Genomic DNA, 27,473 nt, shown 5'->3' with positions numbered 1-27,473 from the left:
TAAAACAAATATGCTTTGATTGTATTTCTATTGTTTTATTTACTTCTTCGAACTGGAGCAGCATGGAATGTATGAAAGGGGTTTGTCGTGTTTTATCTGTTCAATAACGAAACGACTAAAGTGTATCCTTCCTTCCACCCTTATTGCGTCGACTGATTGATTTTACATTCTGTAGGAAAATTAATAAACACAAAATATTTAATCGAAGAAGAAGGGTGGAAGTGGAGATAAGTTGAAAACGGGAGTTGGGGGGGGGGGGGGGGGGGAACCCAGTGAGCTTCTCGCTAGGGTGTCAAATAATACCAGGACTACTTTTAACACTAAACAAAAAATAAATAACATCAGAATGTCCAAATAGAACAAATCAAGCAAAAAGGGTTGCATCCTAACCTCGTATACCCTTATTTCTGACAAATGCATTTCTTTCACGTATGCCATATGGATCCTTTCACAAGTGCAATAAAATGCATTTTAAAAAAAACTTCAAATGCGGATAAATAAGCTCACGTTTAAAAAAAAACAATAACATGTTTCATAATACCCTGTTTGAATTTGAAAAAACATTTAAAAATAGATTAAATAGGCATTGGCTCTCGACGTTCTCCTCGAGCCCTCCGAAATGTCTTTAAAAAAAAAAAAGATTATTTATCCTATACGCTACTTCACACATCATCAAACTAAAAGAAACCTAGAGGGGAAAAAAGAGAGCGCGAGTTTGAAATGGTAGACGCAGTGTGCACGCACACAAAGAAAAGACGGTGATGCGGTCCGGAGGTGGCTTCTAGACAATGGGCGGAGTGATACAACTGCGCCGCGCACCGCTACAGATGAGTCAGTTTGGGCGCCTCCTGGATTCTTCCCTGAGAGTATTGCGGTGTAAGGTCTGTGTACGTGGGCGTGGGATCGCACACGCCGTGGTGCTGACTGTTCCCCATCGTGATTGCTCCATTGTAGTCCATGTTAGAGGACGGCGGGTGCGGTAGGTGCGTGAGCCCAAAAACGGAAGCCCCGGAATTGGCCATGGGTTCCACGTAACCACCATAAACGGGGCTACCTTGCATGTGCGTGCCGTAGTTGCCCCCCTGCAGGGGGTGCGCGTCATATTCAGGCGTGGCCGAGTCGGGATACCTCTTGTGGGAGTTGTTCAGACCGGAGGGGGGGTATGACGTGGCCATGCCGTACGCGTTTTGATGATTCTTATTGTACGACGTCGGCGACTGGGACTCATAAGGAACACTGTTTACGAGCGAATGCATAGAGTTGAGGTATCCTCCACCGGAAGGGGGGCCCACTGGACTGCGAGGGGACTGCCCCCCAGGGGAAGGCATCATCCCCACACCCTTCTGATCCTTCTTGTATTTCATCCTGCGGTTCTGGAACCAGATTTTGATCTGTCTTTCTGTCAGGTTGAGCAGGTTGGCCATCTCCACCCTCCGAGGTCTGCAAAGGTAGCGGTTAAAGTGGAACTCCTTCTCCAGCTCCACGAGCTGGGCGCTGGTGTAAGCCGTCCTGGCCCTCTTGGAGGCGGCCGACCCAGGAGGACTCTTGTCTCCCGGGCAACTCTCCACTGTGAGGGGATGGAGGAGGAGGAGGAGGAGGAGGGTGTCAATCAGTAATCCATTACAGGCAGGATAGTGAGAGTGAAAGCAGAACACAGCTGATAACAAAACTACGGGAGTGTGTGTTTGCTTACTGGATAAATACACTCACGGGCCACAACATGGACATTTTTTCAGTCACAACACTCTTAAAATACTCGGTCAAAAATAAATCAATTTTAGTCTAAATAAATGGGGCCATGGCTGTATAAATACAAAACATTACATATATAAAAGCCATATAGTGGGCCACATGGTTTCTTTTTCCCCCCCGGGCCGCGTATAATGATTTGGCGGGCCGGATCCAACCCCCGTGCCTCAGGTTTGATCCTTATGACTTGCAGCATAAGTATTTTAGGAATACGCCTCATTAATGCAGTTCTACACGTTAACCACAAAAATGAGCACCTGCCTGTCAGTGTCAACTTGAAGGGGCGTAATTACACTTGGTGTAACTTCAATTCATGTTCGCACATGTGATGAAAATAACTTTTTGACTGCTGACTGGAAAAAAAAAATCTCTGCAAATACAAGTGAAGAATAGTAGGCCAGTGTCTCTTTCAGGGTGTCCCTCGATCCCTCCTCAGTCACACAGTAGCACACGCCTCAGGCACATTTCTCATTGTGTGCACAACTTCACAGATAAGCCTGCCTGCCCCTTCTTGCAGTCTGACTTCAGCAAAGCAAGGCACACTTGGAGTTTAATGGCAAGCGGCCAACAGCACATAGTAAATTTTACTACCTGTCGAGCCAAACATGGAGCAGAGGGTCCGTGGGATGACATAACCTCCGCGAGGAGCTCGTAAATTTATAGGCAGACAGAGACGTACGTGAAACCAAATGATGATGATGTGCTGCTCTTGTTAAGAAAATGGGCTACTTGTAGAGTTCAGCATGGCGTGCTTTGCTGCTGGGACAACTGGCTCATGTTAGTGTGTTTGTTGACACATTGGGGACGCTATGTGATCAGTGCATGTGTATGTTTACAGTAGGCAAAGGTCATTTGCAGGGCAAGGGGGCAGCAAGCAAATGGTGGGATCTCGTCCCAAAGCATGGCCTTATTTAGTCTGCGCTAAGGGGGGGGGGGCATGCTAACGCGAGGGGGGTCTTTAAAATCCCCTATTTGTCCTTTCCATACGGAATTTGGACGCCGTTAAAAGAACTACTCAGAGGTGTTGATTATTCCCCTCCGTGTTTCCTCAAGTCGCATGTAAAATTTCCCTCTATGTGACATTGAAGGCACGGGGAAGAAGTGGGAACATTCCCTCCACTTGCTGTGGCCTTCACAGTGGGAGTATTATATTATGTGTGTTTTGACACCTACCCCCGCCCCTCCTCTTCCCCCCCTAACGTCAATTTCATGGTGCAGGGTTGCGTGTGTTGTACCTGAACTGGCGCTATTTGCGGGTTTTTGCTTGGTGTTCTGGCGGGACTCCTTCATCCAGGGGAAGATCTGCTTGCCGCGGGCGCCCGACGACGGCGAGCCGCTTTTGGCGCTCGGTTGCGCGCTGCCGTTGTTCTGGCCGGTATCGGAGGGGGAGCGCGAGGGTGGAGGGCTGCCCTCAGGATGACGCGCCTTGGACGGCGCGGCGGTGCCGCCGTCGCAGCTCTCCGCCTGCATCTCCAGCGCCTTGTGCAGAGGAGCCACCGAGCCGTCAGGAGACTGCAGGGAGCAGGCGGGTCGATGGTAGTCACTTTCCACATGAGAGGCGCGGGGATATTGGACCTGATTGGCATCATAACTGAAGCCATTTGCGCTTTGATACGGGTAGCCACTGTAAATTGCCGAGCTGTCGTAGTAGGTTGCCTTTTGCATCTCGCCGTTTCCCAATATTTATTTCACAAAGTGACAGGGTCTTGACACCCTTGTAGAAGAACATTGGCACCCCGTGGTCACGTGACGCCTCTCCGCCAATGGCCTCCTCGGGTGAACCTGGGGTTACAACAAGCACTGTGAGGAGACGAAATGGTGGCGATCCATCTTACTTTTCAATGCGGGCCTGACACTGCGCACTATAGGCGAGATACGGCCCGCCGCTTGTGCGCGCTATTACCGTTTACCTTCTGGCTTGCACCGGCCAACCTTCTATTACCATCTGTGCTAAGCAACATGCGCTCAAAAACATTTCACATCGCCAAATCAATTGCGGGACTTAACAAGAAAGAGAATGTCATTTTAAGACATCGCTCTTATTAGAAACGCTCCAAAATAACATTTAAAATTTCAGTCTGGGGGTGTAATAAATTTACGTGTTGAGTAAGATCAATTTTTGTTGTCTGCGACGTTTCTCAGCCATGCGTTAAAAAAAAGAACATTCCCTTCCGTCTTGAGATAAAAGCTTTGGGGAAACCTGAAAAACCGGGTGGACATTCGTGCATCTTCAGGACCAGATTGTGAACTTTTGCTGTGCTGACCCATAATAATGGCGGCTGATGGGGTTGACGAGGCGGCTGACCATCCTGTTGACGTGCCAGCGTCACTGGACCGAGCTCGGAACAACCGGCCACAATCGCTATCAAGCACTGACACCGCATAAACAATTGGGGCCTACAACTAACGTGAAACGCCATTAAGGTTAAATAAAATGGTATTATTAATACTAAACAATACGAACTAAGGTATTAAACAAATCAAAATATTACCCCAAAAAATCGTACAAACGAACTACCGTGATTTTTTTATTGTTTTATCAGTTGAAACGTCTAACATGAAGTGGGCCGTACTAAAAAAAATATATACTAGCTAAAAACAATATTAATAATAACAACAATAAATGAATATTTGTTTTTATGCTAATTCATGAGTCGTAATCTAAATGCAACCTTACATTTCATTCCTTTCGTACGAGTCAAGTAAGCATTAAGCCACATTAATTACACTGTATTTTGTTTTAAAATAAAATGAAACTACTAAAAAGTTTCTGCGCCAAAAAAATACAATAAAAATACATTGGCGCAGCCGTTGCGTGACAAGCAAGTAAATCTGCTCAAAATGGGCTCCACTGAGCGAATAATTAAAGCAAAAGTAATCGTCTCGACTGTATCTCCAAGCCGAGAAGACTTGGCCGATTTCTCCTAAAAACAAATCGGGTGGAGCAAACTGTGCATTAATCCCAAAAGAGCGACTGCGCGGAGTCAGGCTTGGTCTTGCGCGCTGCCGTGTGCTCCTCCACGTAAAGAGAAATCTGCGAGTGTGTGAACTCTTCCTGAACCGAGATCTAAGTCATACGGTGATAAATCACCGCTCGCGACACACAAACTCGGCCATTTAGAACCGAGGCAGCCTATTCCTGGCCTGCTTACCTTAACCTCTGACGACCAATGCAGAGCACCGAGCAATATTTTCTCATTCAGCGACGAAATCGATCAAAGTAGTAATCCAGAGGAAAGTTGAGGAGGCAGGGGCAGGGCTGCAGCAGCAAGCAGCAAGCGCCATGCGTGCAGGCGGCAACCACAACAAGAAGACTCGAGGAAGAGAGAGAGAGAGAGAAGCTCTCTGCTTCTTTTTTTCTCTTCTCCTCTTCCCTTTCTTCCACCCTTCTCGTGTCTTCCCCACTCGACGTGGATGTGTACATGGAGATTACGAAAGCAGGCGGGTCAGCGAGATAACTCTTATCTGGCTTCAAGGGCTGAATTTATCTTCATGCCATTGGAAGCAATGCTTCTCCATAGTAATAATAAAACCACGCATGCACGCAGCCTGTGCGCGGGGCTATACGAAGCTGGACCGGACTTCTTGCGTGATCGTGCGGACACCAGTGAACTGGCCCGAACCGCAGCGTCACACCATAGACAAGAAAAATTATGCAAATGAAGTAGCGCCTTGGAAAGGCAGTTCAAATCAAGTGGCTGCCTCTCCTCCTCCTCCTCCCCCAACCAAATGAGGGAGAGAGAGAGAGAGAGAAAGAGAGCGAGAGAAGAGGCAGAGAAAAGGAACATAATCACAAACAGTATGCGAGAAGATCCTTATTCATTTTTTTTTATTTACTCCCTCTCCGCATCATTTTGGAGGGAAATTGGCGAAATGAACCTTTAATATTTTGAAATCATGTTTGAAATTATACTTGGATGTACTAGCAAGTGAGGCCACTCAGCGTGGAGCAGAAGAGGGGAAGAGAGCGCGCGCGTGCAGGGGGAATCCCTCTGCGTGGTAATGTTGTCTTTTTTTCTTTAAGAGAAAGAAAACTGTCTTGTCAGCTTTACTACCCCCAAAAAAATAGTCGAAAATACGCGTGGGATGGTGAGTGGGCCAAAAAATTCACGCGTGAGGATTTTTTTTTTCAGCTACCTCGGCTTAATTATTGACCTCTTTGTGCTGTGTTCAAACTGCTGATTCTCTTATTTTTAATGCGAGTATAAAGGAGGTTAAAAGTCATCGAGGTGGGGGGAAAAAACTAGCCGAAGGAAAAAGGCCGGTAAACAGATGTAGAAAATATATAAATATGTGACGCACGTGCACATGGCTGGAGTCGAAATGGCTTTTTGAAAGGAGCGAGGCAGCGCTCCAAGAGCCTTCCTCGTCACGTTTATAGTGACAAATTACACCTCGCAGACAAGTGGAAGAGAAGGAATTATTGCTCCCGGCCTGCCGGTGTTGCACATCCAAAGAAAAGTCACACACTGCTTCTGTCAGGCCTTTGGTGGGCGTGCTACTTATTATTTAAAAAAAAAAAAATGGAATAAGCAGCCATCACAAGATAAATCAATAAAGACGATATAGACTTACCGGAGTAGTTGCGCGCGTGAGGTGGCTTTATGGGCCCGGATTTCTGTAACAGAGAAGGAAAATTATGATAAGGATTTGGTTTCTGCAATATTTTTTTATTTTATTTTTTTTGTTATTGCATAAATAGTCACATTTTGGGAAAGACGCAATAGCAAGACATTTTTGTAATAAATAATTTTACAAAATATATTAGTTAAAAAAATATTACAAATGCGGTTTTAATAAAACAGCCCTTTTGGGTTCAAACTCACCCACCCCAAAAAAATGAAACTAATATTTACAAACCTGAATGAAATCTCGTCGTCTCTCTGTTTAGTAATCCAAGCAAGAAGATGAAAATAGCTTATGCAAATATGCTGTTTGTTGTTTCCCTCTCGGCCGGTAAGCATTTTCCCCCACAAACGGATCGAATAGTCATTAGCTGCGGAGCACCATCTTCCCCAAGTCCCCGCGCCCATAAATCACGCCGGAGCGCCGTGACCTCAGCGCGGCCGAGCCGTCCTGCGTGGCACTCCGTCTTCCATTATAGCCTCGTTCCCCCCCCTGTGGAACGACACAACCCCACAGCGTTCACCTACTTTTTGGATGCGGGATTTGATTCCTTACGGAAATCACCTTGATGGAGCGTTTAGGCGCAAAGATTGTTTGGGTTTCCACTGCAGTATTTAAATAAAATATTGTGCAAATTATCCACAAATTTGCCAAGCTATTTTTTCAAAGCAGAAAACACAATTTAAATTCCAAATGATTGGAGAAATGTATTAAATTTAATGTGACAACCATTCGACACAATGTTTCACACGTGACCTACATTTGCAAATAAGGCTAAATATGATCTTATAAATATATATAATTGGCCTAAAAATCTCCCTTTATACTGACCTGTGCCTCTCGCTGCAATAATTCACCACAGAAAGGAACAATTGGCGGAAATGCCTCAAAATAAAATCCATCCTCCCAAAGCTCAGGCTCTCTACGCGTGGAAAAACATATCCGTCCGTGACAGCCGTGTACTACATACATACACACACACACACGACAAAAAAACGGGAGCGTTTCTCCTATTTGATTGCGCCTCTTTTCCTTTTTTTTTTTTTTTTTGCTTCTCCTCTCCACGCAATAAACGCGAGCTACCCAGCCAGGTCTCCCCTCGTGGAAAGTGGGGTTGTAATGATCATCATATGGCCGCATCGTGGCTCCGGTTTGCTCGCCGCAGCCATAACATGGAGCAGCGTCACGTGACTTAAATGCCTTTTATTTAAGTCGGTGAATCATTAACGGACACACTGAGATGCGATACAAAGCAGGATTCTGTCACACGCGTTTGGGATTTCCATGCGCACTGTTGGAGAAGTGCTGCTCTTGAATTACTTTCCTTTTTGTGTGTAATACTAAAAGTAGTCTGATCCTTCACGCCGGATTTCAAGAACATGTTCGCGTGGATCATTCATTACTCTCAAGTGGGGATTTAGGAAACTCAGTGTCGCCCCCTTCCACTTTGGTGGCTGTTCAATTTGGATGCAACTCATAATACTAATCACTTCGGAGACAAACTGCATATTGGGTGTAAAAAAAAATAATTTGGTTGGCTGCCAGCACCGACGGAGTGCGCCACTCGCGCGCCATGGGAACTATCTGGCGCCCGGAATGCCCAAAACGTTGCCAACATGGCCGGAAGAGAATCTCTCTCTCTCTTGCTCTATCTCTTGCTCTCTCCCTCTCTTTGCTCGGCACCGTTTGGCGCTTGTTTTCAGTCAACACCGAGAAGCGGGCGTGGAAAAACGCCACCACAACAATTAATCACTTTTGGACAACGTCCCCTGCACACTCCCTCCCCACCCCGGAGCCCAACCTTTTGTGTTCCCAAACTTGAGTGGTAAACTTTTAAAAGGCAAGAACGGGGGCGTAAAAGTTACTCTTACGAACAGGAGAGTTGACTTTTACGCACGGCAGAAATGTAACTTTTACGCACGGAAAAGCTGTTATCCGGTATGTGTCTTATATATTTTTGTTCTTTTTTTATTTTACAGATGGATTTTTTTCACAAGGATTAACTTGGCGTGGACGGGATGAGATTTTGTCTCACCTTTCGTCACTCTACGTGAACTTTCCCGTGACCCGGGCTGAAGAGATTCAAGTGCGGACTGGGACGAAAAGCAAACTCCGTCTGTTATACAGCATTTTGTCCAATTTTAGCAGCTAGCTTCGTGAACATTACTGTATATCTTATTGGGGAGGTGTTTTTGAGTTAAGCAAAGCTTCTTATCATGTCAGCAATCGCGGGTTCAAAGATCTCTTGGACGATGGCCAGAAGAACAAGAAGCATATCTTTGCGCAATGTTGACATGCGGCTCTTAACAGGCAGCTAAAGTGAAGATAGTCCACTCTGCAAGCACTCCGGGTCAACATCAGGAATAATTGAATTTCAATTTTTTTTTCTCTCTTCATAATAAATTTGATTTGTAGCGCTGGATTCAGTCTCTTTTTTTAATTTGAACCATCAACAATTTTCAGGGGTATTGAAATTTAAAAGGAGAGAAAAATAACTCTGCAAAAATAGCGGCGAACAAGCTAACTTAAGCCTGGAGTGCACTCTGTTAATGATTAACAAGGCAATGCAGTCCATTGTTTTCTTTTTGAATGGACCTTTCATTTGGAGTTGTCCTGACAGCTTTCAAATGCATTGCCGTTGCTTTTATAGTGCTCCTCAATCAAATACACGAGATATACACATATGAAATTTCATGTGTGCTTTTAAATGTTGATTGCCTTGTATAAATATTGGATCAACTACATTATTATTATTCACTGTAGTTCAAATCGTGATTCAATATCAGGTCACTCGAAGTTATAAAATGTAATCTTTGATTATAGCCAAATTTACAGCTCCATTCTACTTTTATTAAATAGGTTTTACATTTCAAATCTAAAAAAATAAAGGCTTCAAACTACTCACAAGCCATGACGGTCAGTGTGGAGCAGAGGAGATGTGACGCACGCCCTGAAGAGATCACATGAAATGAAAATAAGGCACATTTTCACATCTATTTCTAACCCCGGCCCATTCATTATTCAACGAGCCATGCGAATGGGCAAATTAAAATTTCAGCACTTTGGAAGTGACCTCTATTGGCAAATGACTTGAAGATTGTAATTGGACTTCTTCGTGGAGTCTGCGCAAAATCGGTGTCACTCACACTCACCGCCATTTTTTATTTTTTTTTGCAGTCTTTATGCATGTATGTGCTGGCAGAGCAGTTTTTAGGACAACTGCAGTGAACATAAATCATAAAAATGCACCATCAGGCATGACGCAAAATAATTCAGGGATTTTAAAAAAATGTAATTCGTGCTCACTAATCACTACAAAAACATTGGTTGTCTCGTACAAAAGCAACATGTTTCTCTCCCTTTGTTCCAAACTGACTGGGGTGTCTCTTTGGATGAATTCATGGCTGAGGTTCACACCTTCAAAACGGCCTTTTTTTTTTTTTGTCCACAGTGCCGTCTCGGGGTCAATCTAAAACGCAAAGAAAAGACTCTCGGGGGTCTCAGCGCTGATGTATGGTCTGAACATTGTATGTGTCGAGAGGTCAGGGGTCATAAGAAGGGCTGTGGGCCGGCGATTGGTCAGAATCGGCCGTGTCCCTTAGTTGAACCCGTCATTGTTTGGATGTAGCAGGTAGTGACCAACACTCACACTCGGGTGCACTGAGGCTGGCTGAGGTCGCCTTGTAATGGCGAGGGAAAACAATCTGATGCAGTTGACAATTTCGGTTTGCGTCTAGGGTGTCAAAAGTCAAGCTTGTGACAAGCCTTTGGGAAAGCACTTTGTGAGTCTGGGGTTTTAAATTACAGCCGAGCATGTTTAGGAAGAAAAAAAAAAAAAAACACAGGAGGAGGCGTCTTAAAATTAAATCTGACTTTGAACATAGCAATAAATGTTACTGTGTTGTTGTTTTTTTTGTATTGTAAAATAAAAACAACACACTGTAATCGCAATTTGTCAAAATCATCTCCATTTTTTAAACACAATACCTAAAAATATATTGGAATTAACATTTTTTTGACACCATAATAAAATAAAAACAGACTTGGAAAAAAAAAAAAAAACGATCGACTTTTACGCACGGCTTTGGTGGCTACGTGTTGCGCGCTAATCCGCCATTTCGAATAACAATCAAAAGCCATCCCCAGCATTACAAGTGAACATTTATTTCACAAGGACATATTCAGTCTACACTACAGCACAGGGGTCACTAGTGAGACGGCACAACCACGAATGTATATTCACAGTTTAGAACAACACGTGAGACGCACGAGCACGAAGCAAATATTGAAGAGCGCACGAACGAACTAACAACCAAAAAGTCTCTACCTGTAGAAATGCAATCCTCGTTGTGCCTTTCAATCATGATTTGTCTATATATGTACATTACAATATGGGCAGGTCACCTGGACTATACATTCAGCACTCGAACACACACCGTGACTACAATGGAACTCCTAAAGAAATGCTTTTTAAATCATAACGTTCAAGTATATTAAAATTTCTTCGTGAAAAATACAAAATAAAATAAAAATAAACCATCCATAAGGAAAGGATTCAAGCCTCACCCATCCGGTCATTTCTAACTGAAATGCAACACGTTTTTTTTTTTTTTTGATCCATGTGACTGTGCGTTATCCTTCATTCGTAAAAAAATAAAAATACAAAAAAAAGCAAATATATGAACCCTTCAGTCGCCGTTGTGGGATTAAAAAAAAAAAAAAATCAAGCTTATATGAAGAAGCGAAAGACGACCGCAGAGTGGAAGGGGACGAAGGGCAAAATACACCAAAATATTCACTGGGTCCTTCCTTCTATTTCCACTTGTGTTCTTTGCCATCTCAGTCTTGTTTGGGGTTTTATTTAACACGGGGTGGGCTGTGCACTATAAAGCAACTGTGCACGGTGTGGGCACGAGCTGCTGGCCTGTTTTCATCTGCTGTTGTTGGGCCCCAGAAGAAGACGACGACGAGGAGGACGAAGAGGCCGAATTGGAGCGGATCTTAGTATTGGGAAGCTTGTGCTCCTTCTTCCACTTCATGCGGCGGTTCTGAAACCAGATCTTGACCTGGCGCTCGGACAGGCACATTGTGTGCGCTATCTCCACCCGCCTGCGCCGCGTCAGGTAGCGGTTGAAGTGGAATTCCTTTTCCAGCTCCAGAGCCTGCTGGCGGGTGTAGGCAGTGCGGGACCTCTTGGGCACTCCTCCGGCGTAACTGGCATTGACTGAGGTGGAGGTTGAAGGGAGGAGGAAGAAGGGGGGGTCGCACACATGCAGGCAAACAGGCAGGTGTTAACACACAATTCCGAGATTCTCTCCAGAAAGCAATAAAGCACCCTCCAGTTGCGTGGATCGTACTTGCTTGCATGTTTTACGCATGCACGCCCGCACGCACGCACAAGCATCCGGGGACAGCTGACGCTTAAGAAAGATTAAGTAAACTGCGGGAATCGGATATTACACTTTGGCTTCATTCCAGTGGAGGAGGTAGTTTGGGTTAAAAAGCAACAAAGGCGCATGAGCCCCGACAGACGAACACAGGCAATAAAATTTACGAGGGTCCTTAATTACCGACCCCGCTGCTCCATAGTCGTAAATTGCAGCTGCAAAGTGGCTGCCTGCTACCAGCGCTGCCTTCAGTGGCTCCTCCGCGCCTGCGTACGCGTGAACCGCGATGACAACTCACCGGTGCTAACGTGAACCTTTTTCATCCAGGGATACACCACCGGCTCTTTGCCCTTCGCCGCGCCGGGGTAGACCTCACCGGCGAGGCTGCAGTCCTTAATGGCCCCCGCTCCGCCGTCCGGGGCCGACGCGAGGCGCGGTCCGTGGTTTTGAGCGAGCGTTTGCGGCTGGGCCGTGGAGTGGTGGCCGTCGTTGAAATCATCCAGTCCGGCGGTGGGGACGTTGGTGTAGTCGTAGCCCGGTTCCGTGTAGTTGGACCTGGGGTAGGATGGCTCTTCGTGATGGGGGAAGCCCGTGTCTTTTGGCCGCTCGTAGTAGTCCCCCGGGTTGGGGATGTATCCGCCCTGCTGGTATTCGTCGCATGGAGGAAAGGACGGCTCGATATAGTTGGAGTTTATCAAGTAGGAACTCATGGTCATTAATTTGTGAAGTGCAACAATACTAATTTTTATCGCGCTGTCGTTTTTCTGATCTCCACAAAACCCTCCTACTCGCTGTCAAATGTACAAAGTTGCGTGGTCACGTGAGCGGGGCCACCAATCAGCGCGCGTCCTGTGGGCATCATGTAAACAGGAACCAATGGAAAGCATGGCACTGGCACCAGCAGAACCTCTCCGGACTGGCTTACGTAGCCCTTTTCCTTGTTAAATCTCATTATAGAAAAGAAAAACCAATCAAGATTCTTGTTGACTGCACGGCGTCAAACTTATGTGGGCGAGGCTACGCGTGGAAAAGAGAAAAAAACTCAAAAGTACAAGAATCTAGCCAGAAATATACTTTCATAATCACAGATTTCAGATTATGAATATGCATGCTGACTGTGTGCAGGTTAGCAAAATACTGCTGAAAACTTACAAGCACGAGTGTTAAATAAACATTTATACTCTACCATCACCAAAACGTTCACGGACTTGCACAGACCAGCTTGCAATGAACCGCACCAGCGGTTATAAAAATACACAAAACACCTCGCACGATTGCACGTACGCAAAAAAAAAAATACCTTTCATTTTGCCTCTGTCTGAGCCGCACCAACGAGGCAACCCACGCCGATACGAATCTGATTATTCTCCTGTCCTTGCATATCTCACAACTCATCAATAAACACTATTTGAAACATGGAAGACAATTTTCATCCAAGAAATATTGTCACACATTGTCAAATGTATTGTGAAAGGCTCACCAAGAAACAATTGCAAACATGCAGCATCTATGTGGCAACACAATCGCCTGCAAAACAAAGCGCTGGGGATGTTTTGCTCTCTGACAAGGACGAAGGACAGCACTGGGAAACACACAAAACAGACTAAGGACACAAAATGGGCGAAAAATAAATACATGGTGTCTTTAGTCTGCCAGTGGCTTTCCCTTTGCCATATGTAATAACATATGTAAATTATATATATTTAGATATTCAGCCCACATTTACAATATTCAGTAGGTCGAAAAATGCCTTATACAAACACTTTAAGGTTCAGTTTGAAAATAGGACTCATGCCCAAACAGCAGTGACCATGCATGTAATAATAATAATAATAATAATAATAATAATAATAATAATAATAATAATAATAATAATAATAATAATAATAATGATAAAATATAATAATAATAATAACAATAATAATAATACAGATTTAAAGTAGCTTGTGCTAAAAGTTTTTGCCTGACTTCAAGGTAAAATAATAATGATTTTCCTTAAATTATGCTGCTATTTTTATTTTTTGAGGGGAAATTTTTCCAGTCGTGTTAAAAAAACAATTCCCTTGTATTGTAAAAATGGACAACAATGATCCCTAAATGTCTTCTTTTGTTTAGATCAAAGTTTCTGACCTTGTTGCTGGCCATCAGGGATCTCGTGCAGTCCGCGCTGCTGCCTGTCCATCGTGGAGGTGAGTCAATTTCCTTCAACAATTTCCTCCAAGATGCTCCAAATCTTCACCGAGACACCCTGTCGGCATCAACAAGGCCTCTGCATGCACAAACAAGAAGCCCAAACTTGAGAAATATCCCAACGCGTTTCCTTACTCCCCATCGTCCCTTTTTTCTCCCTCCCGAGTGCCCCCTTTTCTGTCTTCACTCCCCCCCAAACACAGATAACTTGTGCCTGACCCCAAACTGACACAGTTTCCATTTTGTTTCTGATTAATCTTGCCCATTGACAGTCTTTGTTAAACAACAAGGCGTGCCCCCTTCTTCCAAAGGGGCGACATTTTCATATCAGTTAGACGCGCTGACCCGCTCTTCACCCCGGACTTGGACTTCTGGCCAACTGTGGACTGCTTTTTAAAAATCTTAACCAACAAAGTTTGATTTTGGATGCAAGGGACTGAAATACCTAACAGAGCTTGCAAGCGGAATATTGCACATTAACGTGTCAACATCAATGCTGAGGAGGAATTTACAACCTGCTGCCATTGATTCTACAGAGCTTCTGTTTAAATATGGGCCGGGGGCAGCTGGGCTATTAGCCCCTTACTGTAAGTTATCCTTGAGTGAAATAATGCTTACATGCTTGGACGCTCTGTTGCACTTGTTGCTTTTCGCTATCACGTTCATAAAAATGTAACCAGTCGAATTTAGAAGGCCTTGCAAGGTGAGCCGGAATTCATCACTGAAAAGTGCATTTAAAAAAAAATCAGCACCTTGAGTGGAAATTAAATGCTGCAAAATAATTATTTTGTGCAGTATGGCGTTCAAACCAAAGTAGTTTACAAGCTTGCGCAGTGTGTGGAAAGGAGCTAGACGACCGTGCTGTCTCAACTCAGCGAACATAAACCGACAAGTGAAGGTCTGCTGAGCTAAGATACATCATGATGACACTTTACTGTAAATTTAGATTATGAGTGAAGTGCTGTGGCGATCGTGACAAATTGCAGGTGGCTCACACAAGGTCTCTTGTCTATATATAATCATAATGAATGTACTTCTGTATCCAGTATGGATTATTCTGAAGGGAGGGCATCATAAAATAAAATTAATGTGGTCAAAATTGCATGAGGACTGCTAAAAGATGCACAGTATTGTGAAATGCGCAAATGTGCATTTTCAAAAATGAAGTGGTGCTTAAAGTGTGCAAAAAATATTGTTTTTATTAGTTTAATGTAATATCTGAAGTGCAAAAATTGATTTGTGACTAACTTGAAAATTTCAACTATCAATAAACTTATTTTGAAAATGAATTGTGTTTAATAAATACAATCAAATTGTTTACATTGTTGTGTCTGCTGTGATGATTTTTTTTTTTTTAAAGTCGCCATTTATTTTACTAACCAGTCTTGTGGTATTGCGGCTTTGAACGTCTTAAATAATTAAAGTTTTATTTTACCTTTTCACAACTCACTCATATACTTTTTAAATTCACAGAATTTTCGTTCCGCCAATATTTTGCAATATTTTCCCGTACTCGACCTAAAAGCAAAAGCGCACAATTATGGAATCAAATTCTGTTTTTTAACCCCGTCTTTGTGAGCGCAAAAAAAAAAACATCTGTTCCATTTCTGCTCCCCTAAAAGCGTTCTATTCAACACGATCAGGATGCGAGAGGCTAAATGATTTTTAAGGGGACCGGGGGCTCAGTTTGGGAGGGGGGGGGGGTGGTCTTCCCATTACGCGGTGACCGGGTCGAGTGTATCAATCCTGAAAATGCAAATGGCGCACCCCCGTCTCCAAACATATCAAATGCAATTTATTCAAAGGAAATTCACCAATCAAGCGCGATAATAAAACGCCAGCCACTCAATCTTGTTGCCGGGGACGGCTGGGGGAGGGTTGGGGTCCCCCCTCCCCACCTCCCGAACGCGGGGTCACCGTGCATACAGGGTTCACCTGGAGTGCACCCCGCAACATATGTAATTCAAAGCTATTCTGCCTTTTGTGTGGACGAGTCAAGATCGCTATTATGAGGCTGCAGGCATCAAGCTGATGACGGAGACTCGCTGCAGCTCAACTTTTGACCCCAATTTTTCCTCTTCTCTCTCCTGCTATCTCGCTCTCGTCAGAGGTGGCCCATTCAGGCACCCCCCCGCACCCCCCAAAAAAATTGGACTATCTCAACGTGAAGCCTCGCATCATTTCCATCAAATTAATGGAGAGGAAAAACCTGCACCAGTTGCGTGATGCTTCCAAGATTTTTTTTTAAGGCTACGACGGCAAAATATGCAAATAAAGTAGCACATTTAGGGCTAAAGGAGCCAGACTGTTGTCTTTCAACAGCTTTTTTTTTTTTTAAGCATCCTGTGTGTTTATTTACGCGCATCACTCTTATCAGGACAAGGCCAAGGAAGCGTGCTATTAAGTTTCCTGCATGTGCTCTGCACACATTTGCAGGCTGACAGTGAACTTGGCCTAAAGCGAGCTCTGCTGGTGGCTCGGAGAGGATGCAGATTTATCTTAGAGCTGGGAGACTGACCTGCGCGTGAACCCGCTCAGGCTGGCAGCGTGCCGTGCAATCATTTGACGTATTGGCTCGGATTTTCATTTCTAAAAAAGCCTAGCTCGCTTCCTCTCTCCTTTGAGAGTGCATGTGCGCTGTGTTTTATTGTCATTGTGTTAGCGGCACAAAGCTGCATAACCTCACATTGCATGGTGACTTCGCCCAATGAGAAATGTGCAATATGCATTGGATATATGGCTTGATTGAATTGTTTTGGGAAAAGAGAGGAAAAATATCCGTCTGATCTCTTGAAAGGTCATTAAAATGAGGAAGTGACGTCAAAGAATATAACAATGCATGGAGCCCTTTGAACACAAGGGTGCGGAAAATATTTGATCGATTGATGAAGTTATTTTATTTAAGTCAAGAGAGAGCCAATTTTAAAAAATGGAGTTACTAGGGAAGAAAATCGTTGAATGAAAAAAGTCAATTCAGTCTTTTTCGTTCTTTTTTTTAAACATTTTTAAGTCAAGACAAATTTATTTAACTCTCTTCACGCATATTTTTAGAACTTTAGGTCCACTTGGCTTTAATTTTACTTGGATAATATTGTTCTACTGTCATATAGTAAATACATACAGGAGAAAAAATATTGTTTAGTGATGAGCGCGGGGTTACTTTTGGAAAAAAATAAAAAATAAAAAATAAAAGAGCCCAGTTGCATCAATTCAACCTTTTTTGGATCGACTGAGATTCAACACATAAAAAAACTTTTGTTTTTATCAAGCACGCTGTCATTTTTAAATGATATTGTGACCGTACATTTAAAAATGACTAAACAGGCAATTATGCTAACGACACACAGCAAGCAAGAACAAACTGGTGCGTGCATATTCTTTCATTGTTTGTCAAACTACAATGGCGTCTACGTTCCTCTGTCACCACAAAGCGAGAGTGACTTTTCCAAAAGGGGGCTGAGGGGGGTGTCATTTGAACTTTTCAACCCGAACACAAAATGACGTGGCTGACACAAAACGGAATTCCTTTTCAAACTTGTGTTTACTTGACACTGTTTACAGCCGAGCCCAAATACGCATGTGCGTAAAATGCACCAAACTTCCCATAAAAGTCATCACACAAACAATTCTGGCTCTACATTGCGCACACATAACTTGCTGTGGTGTGCTGTGAATTGTCCAATGTGATCAAATTGAGAGGCGGGGGGGGGGGGGAAAAACCGTACATCCTCTAAGACGAGAAGTTAGTGGGTGGAAATGGACCCAAAGATAATTATCCAACATGCAAAAATGGATTATGAGTCGCACCCCAGATGGAGGGAAACAAGTTACACGGGGAAGGAAGCAATTAAATGACCATGAGCCGGACCCAACCCTGCCTGCTCGCAACATCTGCCCAGACCAGAATTCAGCCCAGCATCGCTGACAAATTAGCGTAATGGACTAATTGGGAAAGATCGAGGCAGAGCGCACAATAATAAGGCTATTTAACACAGGCTCGCTTGTTCTCCGGCTACCGTTCAATGTGCACAAACTCACCCGGAGAGGAGCTGCTCATCCCGGCCATGCTTGCATACACAGCAGGTCCGATCAGGTCCGTTCGGCTCCCGTCCGGTCCACTGAGCTGAAGTGGGCGCAGTGTTCTGGTCAAGACACTCCTCAAAGGGCTGCAAAAGGCAGAGTCAGACCAAGCCTCGTCGTCAGTGCGATTATATGTTATGTGCAATATACTGTCAACTCCCCAAAACCATAAAACTTACTTTAATGGCCACCACGTGACCGTTTATGGCCAGTGAGCCTATCTGGACGCGCTCCGGATGATTTTTACGATCTAATTCATAGACAAAACCCCCCATTCATTTAGCACCCAAATGTCGAAGAGCCTGAAAGGGGCCTAATAAAGTTTACAGCTTGAAAACATCGAGCTGATGTTGCGGGAGGTGGAAAAAGACACTTTGGTGTGTTTGCTGTGTGCGCCCGATGAGGAACCCAAACAGCAGCGAGGTGAGTTCCAAATAAAATAAAAAGAATTAACATGCATTCGTTTCAAACCTGTTGATTTTCCTTAAAACGTGAGGGATTTAAATAAATATTTTTTAAAAAGAGCGCACCCCTTTGAGCAGCGCGCAAATTAATGCAGTTCCAGTAAAAAGTTTATTATAATTGTCATGATGAACAGCAACAATGTCTTTACAGTACATTCTTGACTTCCAGTCTTTTAAAAAACATTTACAAAAAAAAAGTTTGACACCACGGAGTATACGCGCGGATTTTAAACGAATGACAGAAAAAAAAAGAAAATATTTGTGGAAAGCAATTCAAATTACAATGCGCAGCTATATGTACGCACACGTACAAACACTTTGCAGACTTTTGGCGGCTTTTATCGCAATATACACCACACAAATAAATACAATACACATAATATACTGTAGGTACACAGAAAATGGAGCGAAACAAGTAAGCTGAGTGTACATTGAGTGCATTCGCTGGTTAATAGGTAGCATTTTCTCCCTTCTTTTTTTTCTGAACAAGAAATAATTTAAACCAACATTTATTTCACCGTTTTCTCTAAATCTAAGCAGAAATGTACATTTAAAATGACCACTTTAAATGGAAATGTTGGCGAGCCATGTCTCTGCACCTCCAAGAGTTATGACATAACTTTTATTTTTGTCTCACTCCTTATCAGGGGCGATGATGAGTGGGGTGGGTGGATTGGGGTGGGGGGGGGGGGGGGGGTAATCAAGGCCTGTACCCCCCCGCGCCTGCAGCCATACTCATGCTCTTCAGCTTGTTGTCCTTCTTCCACTTCATCCTGCGGTTCTGGAACCAGATTTTGATTTGTCTCTCCGAGAGGCACAGGGCGTGCGCGATCTCGATCCTCCGCCTGCGGGTCAGGTAGCGGTTGAAGTGGAACTCCTTTTCCAGTTCCAGGGTCTGGTAGCGGGTATATGCGGTCCGGGCACGCTTGCCCTCTGGACCGGACAGATCTTGGAAATGCAAAAAAGGGAAAAGGGTGTGTGTTAAATCACGTGTAACGCGATTCAAAGTGGGAAGGAGCCTTACTGCTAATAATATCGTAAATGATTTAATTTAAAAAAAAATTACTGATTATGGTCTTAAAAATTAGCATAGGTGTGCATCATGCACTTGAAATTCGCCCACATTTAGCATGCGTATTTTTGCAATAAAGGCCATTCTGTGAACATAAAAAATACACTATAGCGCCCACCAAATTCAACATTTTTGACTTTTTAAGCCTTAATGTATTTTCTCCAAGAGAAAATACTGCACATTTTGAGGAAGTCCGGAACAAAGTATGACTTTTACGCAATACATTCTTTTTCCATATTGGTCACACACAAAAATAACGTGCCCTATGCTTGGGAAAAGTCTGCCCTTTTCTTCCCCCTGGCTACATGAAGAGAAAATAAAGTTTACCGTGACTTATGTGCAGTTTCCTCATCCACGGATATATCTGAGGCTGGGTCGGGTCGCTGGCATTCTGTGGCGTGCCGGGCGCACTTCCCGTGGGCTTCTCTTCGTCCAAGGGGGACCCTTTGGGCGCACAGTCTCGAGCGTGCAGCATATTGCCCCCGCCGGAGCCGGAGCACGGGCCCGGGCTCGGAAGTGAGTTTTTCACGGCTCGGTGCTGGGTACGAGACTCGCTGACCTGCGTGGAGCCGGCCACCGAGGACGAGCACGGGATCGGGTCAGGCGCGGGGGACAGAGCCGAGTTGGCGGAGCTGCTGGCGACGGGCTGCGTGTACCTGACCGGCTCCGCCGAGGGGGTGGCGGCTGTCGAGTGGCTCGGGGAGAAGGCGGCCGTGCGCTCGTTGGCCACGAAGTGTCCGGTGGCGGGCCGGCCGACGCTCAAGTCCATTCCGTTATAGCCATAACCGTACCTGCCGGAGTGCATGGCGGTGGAGTCTCTGTATTGCTCGTCGGCCGAACTATGCTCTCCATAATTATGTAACTGGAAGTCCGCGCCATTGGGATAGCGACCGCAGAATGAGTTCACAAAATAGGAGCTCATTTGTTGACAATTCCTCCACTCGCTGTGTATCGCTGCTGTTTTACGCGTATGATTGTTATTATTGCAAGAAGAGAAAAGCATCAAGCAAGCGTGCTTGATTTGTGGCTCTTATGCTTTAGCGCGTCCTATAGCAGCCTTGCACAATTTATGATGAATTATGGAAATGAGTGGGCCATGGACTTGATTCTCTCTTACGTAGGCACCCAAATATGGGGTACGGCGGAGTATCACGTGCTTTTGTTGACCAGTCGTAAATCCTGCTTGGTGACCTCCGGAGGTAAACTCACGCGGGGTGGGGATGAGGAGGACTCGCTAGCTCAGGGCGAACTTTGCGTTGTCGTGGTGCGCCATCCTCTGGCGCAACTGTTGCACTGAATCTGCGAGCGGGGTCATTGGGAGGTTAACGAGCATTGCGGCAAAAAAACGCGGACGCGCTGCTTGGAAACAATACAAGACGAGCAGGCGTGCTGGGAATGCAATATCTGCAGCCCAAGGCTTGCGTTCACCCATCACAAACCTGGTGCGCGTGTTAGCAAGGCGAGGAGTGCCAATTGACCATTTAATAGAATAAAAGCCATTCTAAGGATATTTCGCACCCATCAACATGATCGTAAAACATTTGCGCGAGACGTCTATGAGGAACACTAATAAAAGGAAAAAGAGCATAACTCATACATACCAACAATATGCAATTTGGGAGTTGCATCACACACATTCATTTAATTGGATATGGATTACGCATGTCCGTAAAACCAATACAAAAATAAATGACAAATATATATGTGATTGTTATTTATTATGAAAACCTGTTTGTGTTCCAATTTGATTATAATTAGTCTATAACAATCATTTAGATCCTTTGCCCAAAAATACAGATCTTTTGGACAGGTCAAATTGGTTTATGCATCGCCACAAATCTGCGATCCAAATGATTATATTACGAGAGTAAATAAATATGCAGTACACATAGATAGGCTGTATAATTATGCAGATACACTCATTGTGTATATGTATTTGTATTATACACATACACACATTTGAAACTATTGTACTCCAATTTTTTCTCGTGTAAACAAAGGAAAGAAAAATACGATGGCACTCATTGGTAAATATTAAATATGAAGAAATAAAACAAAATTAAAAGGCTATTTTGAGTATATACTTTCTCGTCTACTATTCAGTTCAGTTCAATGTATCTTTCCAAAGGAGGAGTTCGTCTTGCAGGCAATATAAAAGACAGTTAGGACACTTTAGAAACAGTGAATACGATTTAAAACTACACCGTGGAGGCACACTAGACAGTTGGAAAAAAAAAATAGACAGCTACTCTTTTCGCTTAAGCTTTCTGCGGTACTTCATGCGCACTTACTACTATCGATCAGGGGACAAAATGAGTCTATGGCACTGTTTTTCCCATGTAAAAAACTACGTAAACCATATCTATATTTATCATAGTATTTTTAAATCAGCACGAGCATATTACTGAATAGCATCTGCCAATCTAACTGTTCCCTAAATATTTATTCAAACGGCGTTTGAATTGCGTAGGCTACAACAAAGCACACAAAAAGGAAACTAAATAAAAACTACGGCAGCAACCCCGTTTGGTCACATGCACACTTGTGGAATTTTTATGGCACCCCTTGCCTCTTTGTGAGCATGTGAAGTGGCTTTTGGGTTCATGCTTCCTAACCCCTAAACACCTTTGCCCTGCTTGTGCACAGGTCCAAGATACAGATTTAAAAGCAGAAAAAGGGAAATATTAATATAAACGCTGCTAGTCTTAGATACTGCACGGTAGCTTCTAAAACGTAGAGTTGATTCGCCAATGCGTGGACAGTGAAGTGTGTGCGCGTTTCCTACAACAGCTGATTTATGACAGGCCAATGGCAGCTAAGTTCCCACGAAACCATTTCCCCCAAGTCGAGACAAGGACACACCCAGGAGCTAAAAAGAGGCCATGGAGAGGGGGAAAAAAACAGGAGTGGTCTTGACGCAATAATAGGGCGGCAGTGCACTCTGCAGGCTCCTCATACATGTACACGCTTTGCAAAAATATTAACAAGTATATTTAAATAATTGGTTGACGTGATTTGACATTCTACAAATGCACAAAATTACACAACATGCGCAAATTCTATGGGGATATTTCTAAAAACGTTATTTGATCCTGGGTAATCGGATCATGTTGAAACTATATTAAATTTGTCACATGATTGCTTTGCAGCTATATATTTTTTATTCATTTTAATATTGCAAATTAAATACGTTTAATGGAGACATAATAAGAAAATCAAACTTTTATTAATGCAGTCGTCTCTATCAATCTGCGTTAATTGTACAATTACATTAATTCTATATTAATAACTTCTGTGTACTGTATGTCAAATATATTCTTTTATAGTGTATTTTTGCACCGAGTAACTGCAACTGATGAGAGAAATTCAAATTTAACAGTGATTGTGATATGAGTCAACAGTCAGGCATGCGAGTTTCAACACCATCTGTTCTGTATGCAGTAAAAAAAAAAAAAGATTTTATGATCCGCTGCGAATGCGCAGGCGCACTCCCGCAGAGCCCCAAACTTCAAACACATTTTTTTCCCTTGCAATAGAGGTCAACGTGCTAATCTTTCCTCGTCAGACATTTTGAGACAAGCGCTTCAACCGCGCATCCACAAGAGGGCGACAAAACACCCTCGTCTCCATAGCAGATCATCCACAACTGCGGCTCAAGCCCATCCCAGTTTAAAGTCAACGACATATAAACACGCGGAAAGCAATGCAAAGGACAAACGAACAGAACAAATCATATCAAATTATTTTTCGGATAATCAAGCAGCATCAATTACAATAAGCAAGTAGGAACAAATGAAACATTAATAGTAACAATATGGCTATTGACAGCATTACAGGCTAGCTCACAGAGTAAATATTTGCGCTCTTACCTATTGTGTTGGGTCCCATGACACAAGACTTGAGAGGGGATCCCGCGAGGAGGGGGCAGTGACACACCGGGACTCTTTCCACACATCTTGCCAAAAGCATCCAGTCACGTCTGTGGCATCAAATCCTCCAAAGTGAGAAGAAAAAAAGGACATGTGAGGGGTTGAGGTTGCAGAGAGTCACCGCGATGAAAACATCCGTGTAGGAGCGGGAGCCGGTTTAATGAAAGGCTGCTCTATTCCTCGATTGGAAATTATATATAAAAAGTTCATGTTCACTGCGCCTGACCACGTGACGAGATGCAGCCAATGGGAGCCCGAGGTGGCTCGTAAAGCCGGATTGCTATGTTGTAAATTTTCATAAACAACAACGGATTTATGGCCCAGTGCTGGAGGAAGAAGGGAGGGAGGAGAGAGGGGGGAGACGGAGGTGGAGGGAGTACAAAGGAGGAGGTCAACAGCAGGCGCCATCTTAGTGAGGGAAGAGGGAACGCAGAGTTCAACAGTAAATTCTCTCCCTCAGCTTGCCTCGTCTCGCATCTTCATAGTTTGCATTCCCAAAAGTGAAATGTTCCTCTTACCCCGAGCTACATTTTTTCCAGCGTGCGAGTCGTTTTGTACACAAAAGACTGAAGTAATCATTCCTCACCACAAATGGGACCACATTTCCCGGTCTGTTATTAAAATAAAAACAAATAATAACAAATTACCGCACTGTGGGTGTTATTGTATTATTCCAGTAAATAAATTAAAAACATTTTGTGTGGTTAACACTATAATTTAACCTCACGAACAAATCGTCGATGGTTAGCAGTATAATGACTATAATTAAATATTTGAATTGTGGGTAATAATATTTAGTTTACAAATATTTTCCAAGTTTAGCACAAAAACAAGGCACATTTACGAAGGAATTTGCACGCGCGCCTGTGTGTGTGTGCGTGTGTGTGTGTGTGTGTTTTGTGTTAGCAGGATATCGATTGCTGAGTCTAATCAGTATTTTATGTAGGTGCATGTTTAGTGAGTTTCTAAATGGGCGTATATTGATATATTGAATTTATATACGTGTAAGGGGTGTTTTGCTGAAAACAAGCTGATTACTGATTAATTTGCAGCCACATAATTTGCATTTTAGACTAACAAAATATACTTTTGGACTCTCCAAAAGAGCTCACAGAATTCCATTTGAAATATTTATACGTTTGCGCGGTATAGGCGTGGCACGTTGCAGATAACTAATGTACTTTACAGCTCGGGTCCATTACATGAAGTGGATGAAGTGGCAAAATATCTCCATCCTGCTTCTCTGTTTCATGTAACCTAAGAACTTCTTTCCCGATTTCCCTGAAGTGGATCGCATGTTTATATAGTGCCATCGCTCTTTTGGATCTGATAAAGACAACGCACAAGTTGATAAAATAATAACAAATAAATAAACCATGCAAATAAAATGACTTAAAAAGGAATTTTGCGACTGATTTTTGTTTTACTTATAGGCTCTAAATTACATTCAATCCATCTGAAAATAAAATAAAATCATCAATGCGATGTAAATCCACCTGAGCGATATGCAACTGTCAATAGTGCTTAATGATTCGACATCGAAAGCAACGCGCTGGAAAAATCCCAGCACTTTTTCTCCACTGACTGCAGCGAGGCCCAATTAGAAAGTAAAGCTTCAGAGTGCAGGAGAGCGATGTACACAAAAGGTCAGGTTTTTTTTACAACCACAAAGGGGATAAGAGGCTATGAGAGTAATAGGAGTGCACAGAAAACCCCCCAACGGCAAGGTCTATTGGTGCTGAACACAGAGGCGCTGACCAAATGAATTTATGGCTGCAAAACTCATTAGTTGCGCAATAAAACTTTTACGATTCCTCCCTTGCAACACCAGTGGCTTCACGAAATTAATTGAATCACCAATGGTTAGGCTAAGTATCCTTGTGTAGAAAAAAAAAAGGAAGGAAGAAAAGAAAAAAAAAAGTCACACTTGGAGTTTGTCGCACATACCTGCTGTTTGCATCATCCAGGCTTGCATCCGGTGTTTATCCGGGCGGCTGGTGCAGGCTGCCGCAGAGCCGGATGGGAGCAGCTGTCGGGGAGCGCCGGACAAACGGGCTGGCTGCGTGTCCCGCCTCTGGCCTGGGCTGGACCTGCAGACGGGCTCGGTCAAACGCAAAATCTCTCGCAGAGATCCTTCCACCGCACTGGACAGGACGCGATCTGGATGCTGCAAATTCCTCGGCTGTGTTTGAAAGCAGACAACCTATACACCGCCGTATATTTACCAAGAAGAGCAAGCACATAATAAGAAATCATATTTTCTCCCTGTCTGATTTGTTGGTCCAAAATCCTCAGTGTCGTTTTTACGAGGTTGTGTGATATATGACAGCAATACGGCCTAGATTTACACCAAACACCATTTTGACCGTGCACCGAGGAACGCACTCACGTGACTTCGGCCTGCCGGTAGTCTCCAATCGGGATGCAGATATGAAATTCATCATGGTGCAGGCTGCAGAGTGGGATTAACACAAGCACTACACAAAAGCGAGCAACATTCATCAACAACTATTGAACATTTTTGGACACTAATTTGAAAATGGACATAGATTGATAAAGCGTAAAATGTCTATTTTGAAACATTCATTCACAATTTATCGTCAAATAAATATCACATCCAAAACATGGCATTTTTTTCCTCGTCGTACATTAGTCAATTTCGTCAGATGTGTGTGTGTGTAACACACTATTACAAAAATAAATCCATAATAATAACAATTGACCCTACTTGATAAATACATAAATATCTTAATAGAAAGAGCCACCTTAAAAATCTAACAAAATGTGTGGTGATTAAATGTTAGCATTTAAAGAGACTGATAACATGGGGGCGTAATTATAGGTCACTTTGGATTATTATTAATATAGATATATAAATTAGACTGAATAAACAACGTCGGAATGTTAAATGAGTGATATATAAATTAAACAAAAAAGAAAAATCAACGTCGGAATGTTAAACCTAGAAACAACAGTGCCCATGAGAGTTGTAGCAGCCCGACCCTTCGCGTGCGGATTCTTTTTAACCGCAGTCAAGTGTTTGACTCGTGCACGTGCAGAGACTGTTAAAAAGGTGTGAAATTGTTTGGCTGGACTCTTAAAAATGTTACTAGAGTATTTCGCCCACGGCCGCCACCACAGAGCAGATTCATTAATGCAGACGCGTTACAAAAGGTTGTTGTGGAATAGTGTCGCCACCTACTGGACAAAGAGGAGAAAAACGCATAATGCACAATGTCGTTGTTGTGTTTTTTTTTTGCAGCAATACGACATAAATTAGATTATCGTTGTGCTGAATCGCATAGCTGCGGGTTTTCTGAGAGAGAATCTAATTTTAAATGCTGCACAACTCTAGTTGAAGTGTTTTAACACAAGTTATTATACCCTGAAAGAATTTGTATAGGGCAAAAACGGGGGATCAGACAGCACGCGGTTACATTAGTTTTAATAGCTACAATTGTCAAAATATAGCAATAATAAAACCATTGATGGTTCCCGTTCAGTCATATAGTCTAAAAATAAATGCCAATATGTCACAATTTCTACTAGGGTATGTAAACTTATGAGCACAATAGTATACAACAGGGGGGGAAAAATGTGTACAATTAATTCTTGCCAACAACTGAGATGTAAAATAAAAAATAACACTGACATGTTTTAGTACTCTAAAGCCCATCCTTGATTTTTCTTGTCATGTTTGACAAAAAAAAAAAAGAGGGGGGAAATCGCATCTGAACTGGAAATGGCTATTTGCTGTTTTCAAAATTGTTCGGCTTTATCAATCCATCTTTCCATCCATCTTCTCCCCAGTGCTGTGAATTTGATCTGCTTCTGTGCGTCTTTATGGCCGTCTCGACGCTGCATGTGCGACGGACGGGGAGCAGAGGGCGGAAGGTTCCCAGGTAGAAACAAAGGCAGCGTCCAAATGACCATGAGTCGTGCATGCGCGTCCCCGTTGGGAAGAGTCCAATAAACC

At 43.4% G+C, this 27,473-nt stretch overlaps 3 protein-coding genes and 1 long non-coding RNA gene across 8 annotated transcripts; 1 reads left to right on the top strand and 3 right to left on the bottom strand.

The window, feature by feature from the left end:
* Positions 1-14: 14 nt before the first annotated feature.
* Positions 15-26,088, bottom strand: hoxa3a (homeobox A3a). 5 transcript variants are annotated; one of them, XM_049751209.2, is made up of 7 exons: positions 25,445-26,088; positions 23,438-23,562; positions 17,991-18,118; positions 13,893-14,031; positions 6,325-6,367; positions 2,985-3,531; positions 15-1,567 (listed from the first exon to the last, which is right to left on the bottom strand). In XM_049751209.2, the coding sequence occupies exons 6-7, from the start codon at positions 3,412-3,414 to the stop codon at positions 822-824; spliced, it is 1,176 nt and encodes a 391-aa protein (XP_049607166.1). In that variant the 5' UTR covers positions 3,415-3,531; positions 6,325-6,367; positions 13,893-14,031; positions 17,991-18,118; positions 23,438-23,562; positions 25,445-26,088; the 3' UTR covers positions 15-821. The 5 variants fall into 5 exon arrangements, with proteins under 5 accessions (XP_049607166.1, XP_049607165.1, XP_049607169.1 ...); XM_049751208.2 differs by lacking the exon at positions 25,445-26,088 and adding an exon at positions 9,281-9,325 and having other exon boundaries at positions 23,438-23,820; XM_049751212.2 differs by lacking the exons at positions 13,893-14,031; positions 17,991-18,118; positions 23,438-23,562; positions 25,445-26,088 and adding an exon at positions 6,610-6,738.
* LOC137839686 (uncharacterized) lies at positions 5,599-8,497 on the top strand. The gene is made up of 2 exons (XR_011085748.1): positions 5,599-5,748; positions 8,355-8,497. It is a non-coding gene; the product is annotated as an uncharacterized lncRNA (long non-coding RNA).
* On the bottom strand, positions 9,524-13,886 carry hoxa4a (homeobox A4a). Its single transcript, XM_049751224.1, has 2 exons — positions 12,061-13,886; positions 9,524-11,599 (listed from the first exon to the last, which is right to left on the bottom strand). The coding sequence occupies exons 1-2, from the start codon at positions 12,476-12,478 to the stop codon at positions 11,259-11,261; spliced, it is 759 nt and encodes a 252-aa protein (XP_049607181.1). The 5' UTR covers positions 12,479-13,886; the 3' UTR covers positions 9,524-11,258.
* hoxa5a (homeobox A5a) lies at positions 18,587-23,431 on the bottom strand. Its single transcript, XM_049751219.2, has 2 exons — positions 19,896-23,431; positions 18,587-19,444 (listed from the first exon to the last, which is right to left on the bottom strand). The coding sequence occupies exons 1-2, from the start codon at positions 20,569-20,571 to the stop codon at positions 19,197-19,199; spliced, it is 924 nt and encodes a 307-aa protein (XP_049607176.1). The 5' UTR covers positions 20,572-23,431; the 3' UTR covers positions 18,587-19,196.
* Positions 26,089-27,473: the final 1,385 nt, after the last annotated feature.

Source organism: Syngnathus scovelli, chromosome 19 (assembly GCF_024217435.2).
Source record: "Syngnathus scovelli strain Florida chromosome 19, RoL_Ssco_1.2, whole genome shotgun sequence".
Classification (NCBI taxonomy): Eukaryota; Metazoa; Chordata; class Actinopteri; order Syngnathiformes; family Syngnathidae; genus Syngnathus; species Syngnathus scovelli.
This window is presented reverse-complemented; position numbering and strand designations above follow the sequence as displayed.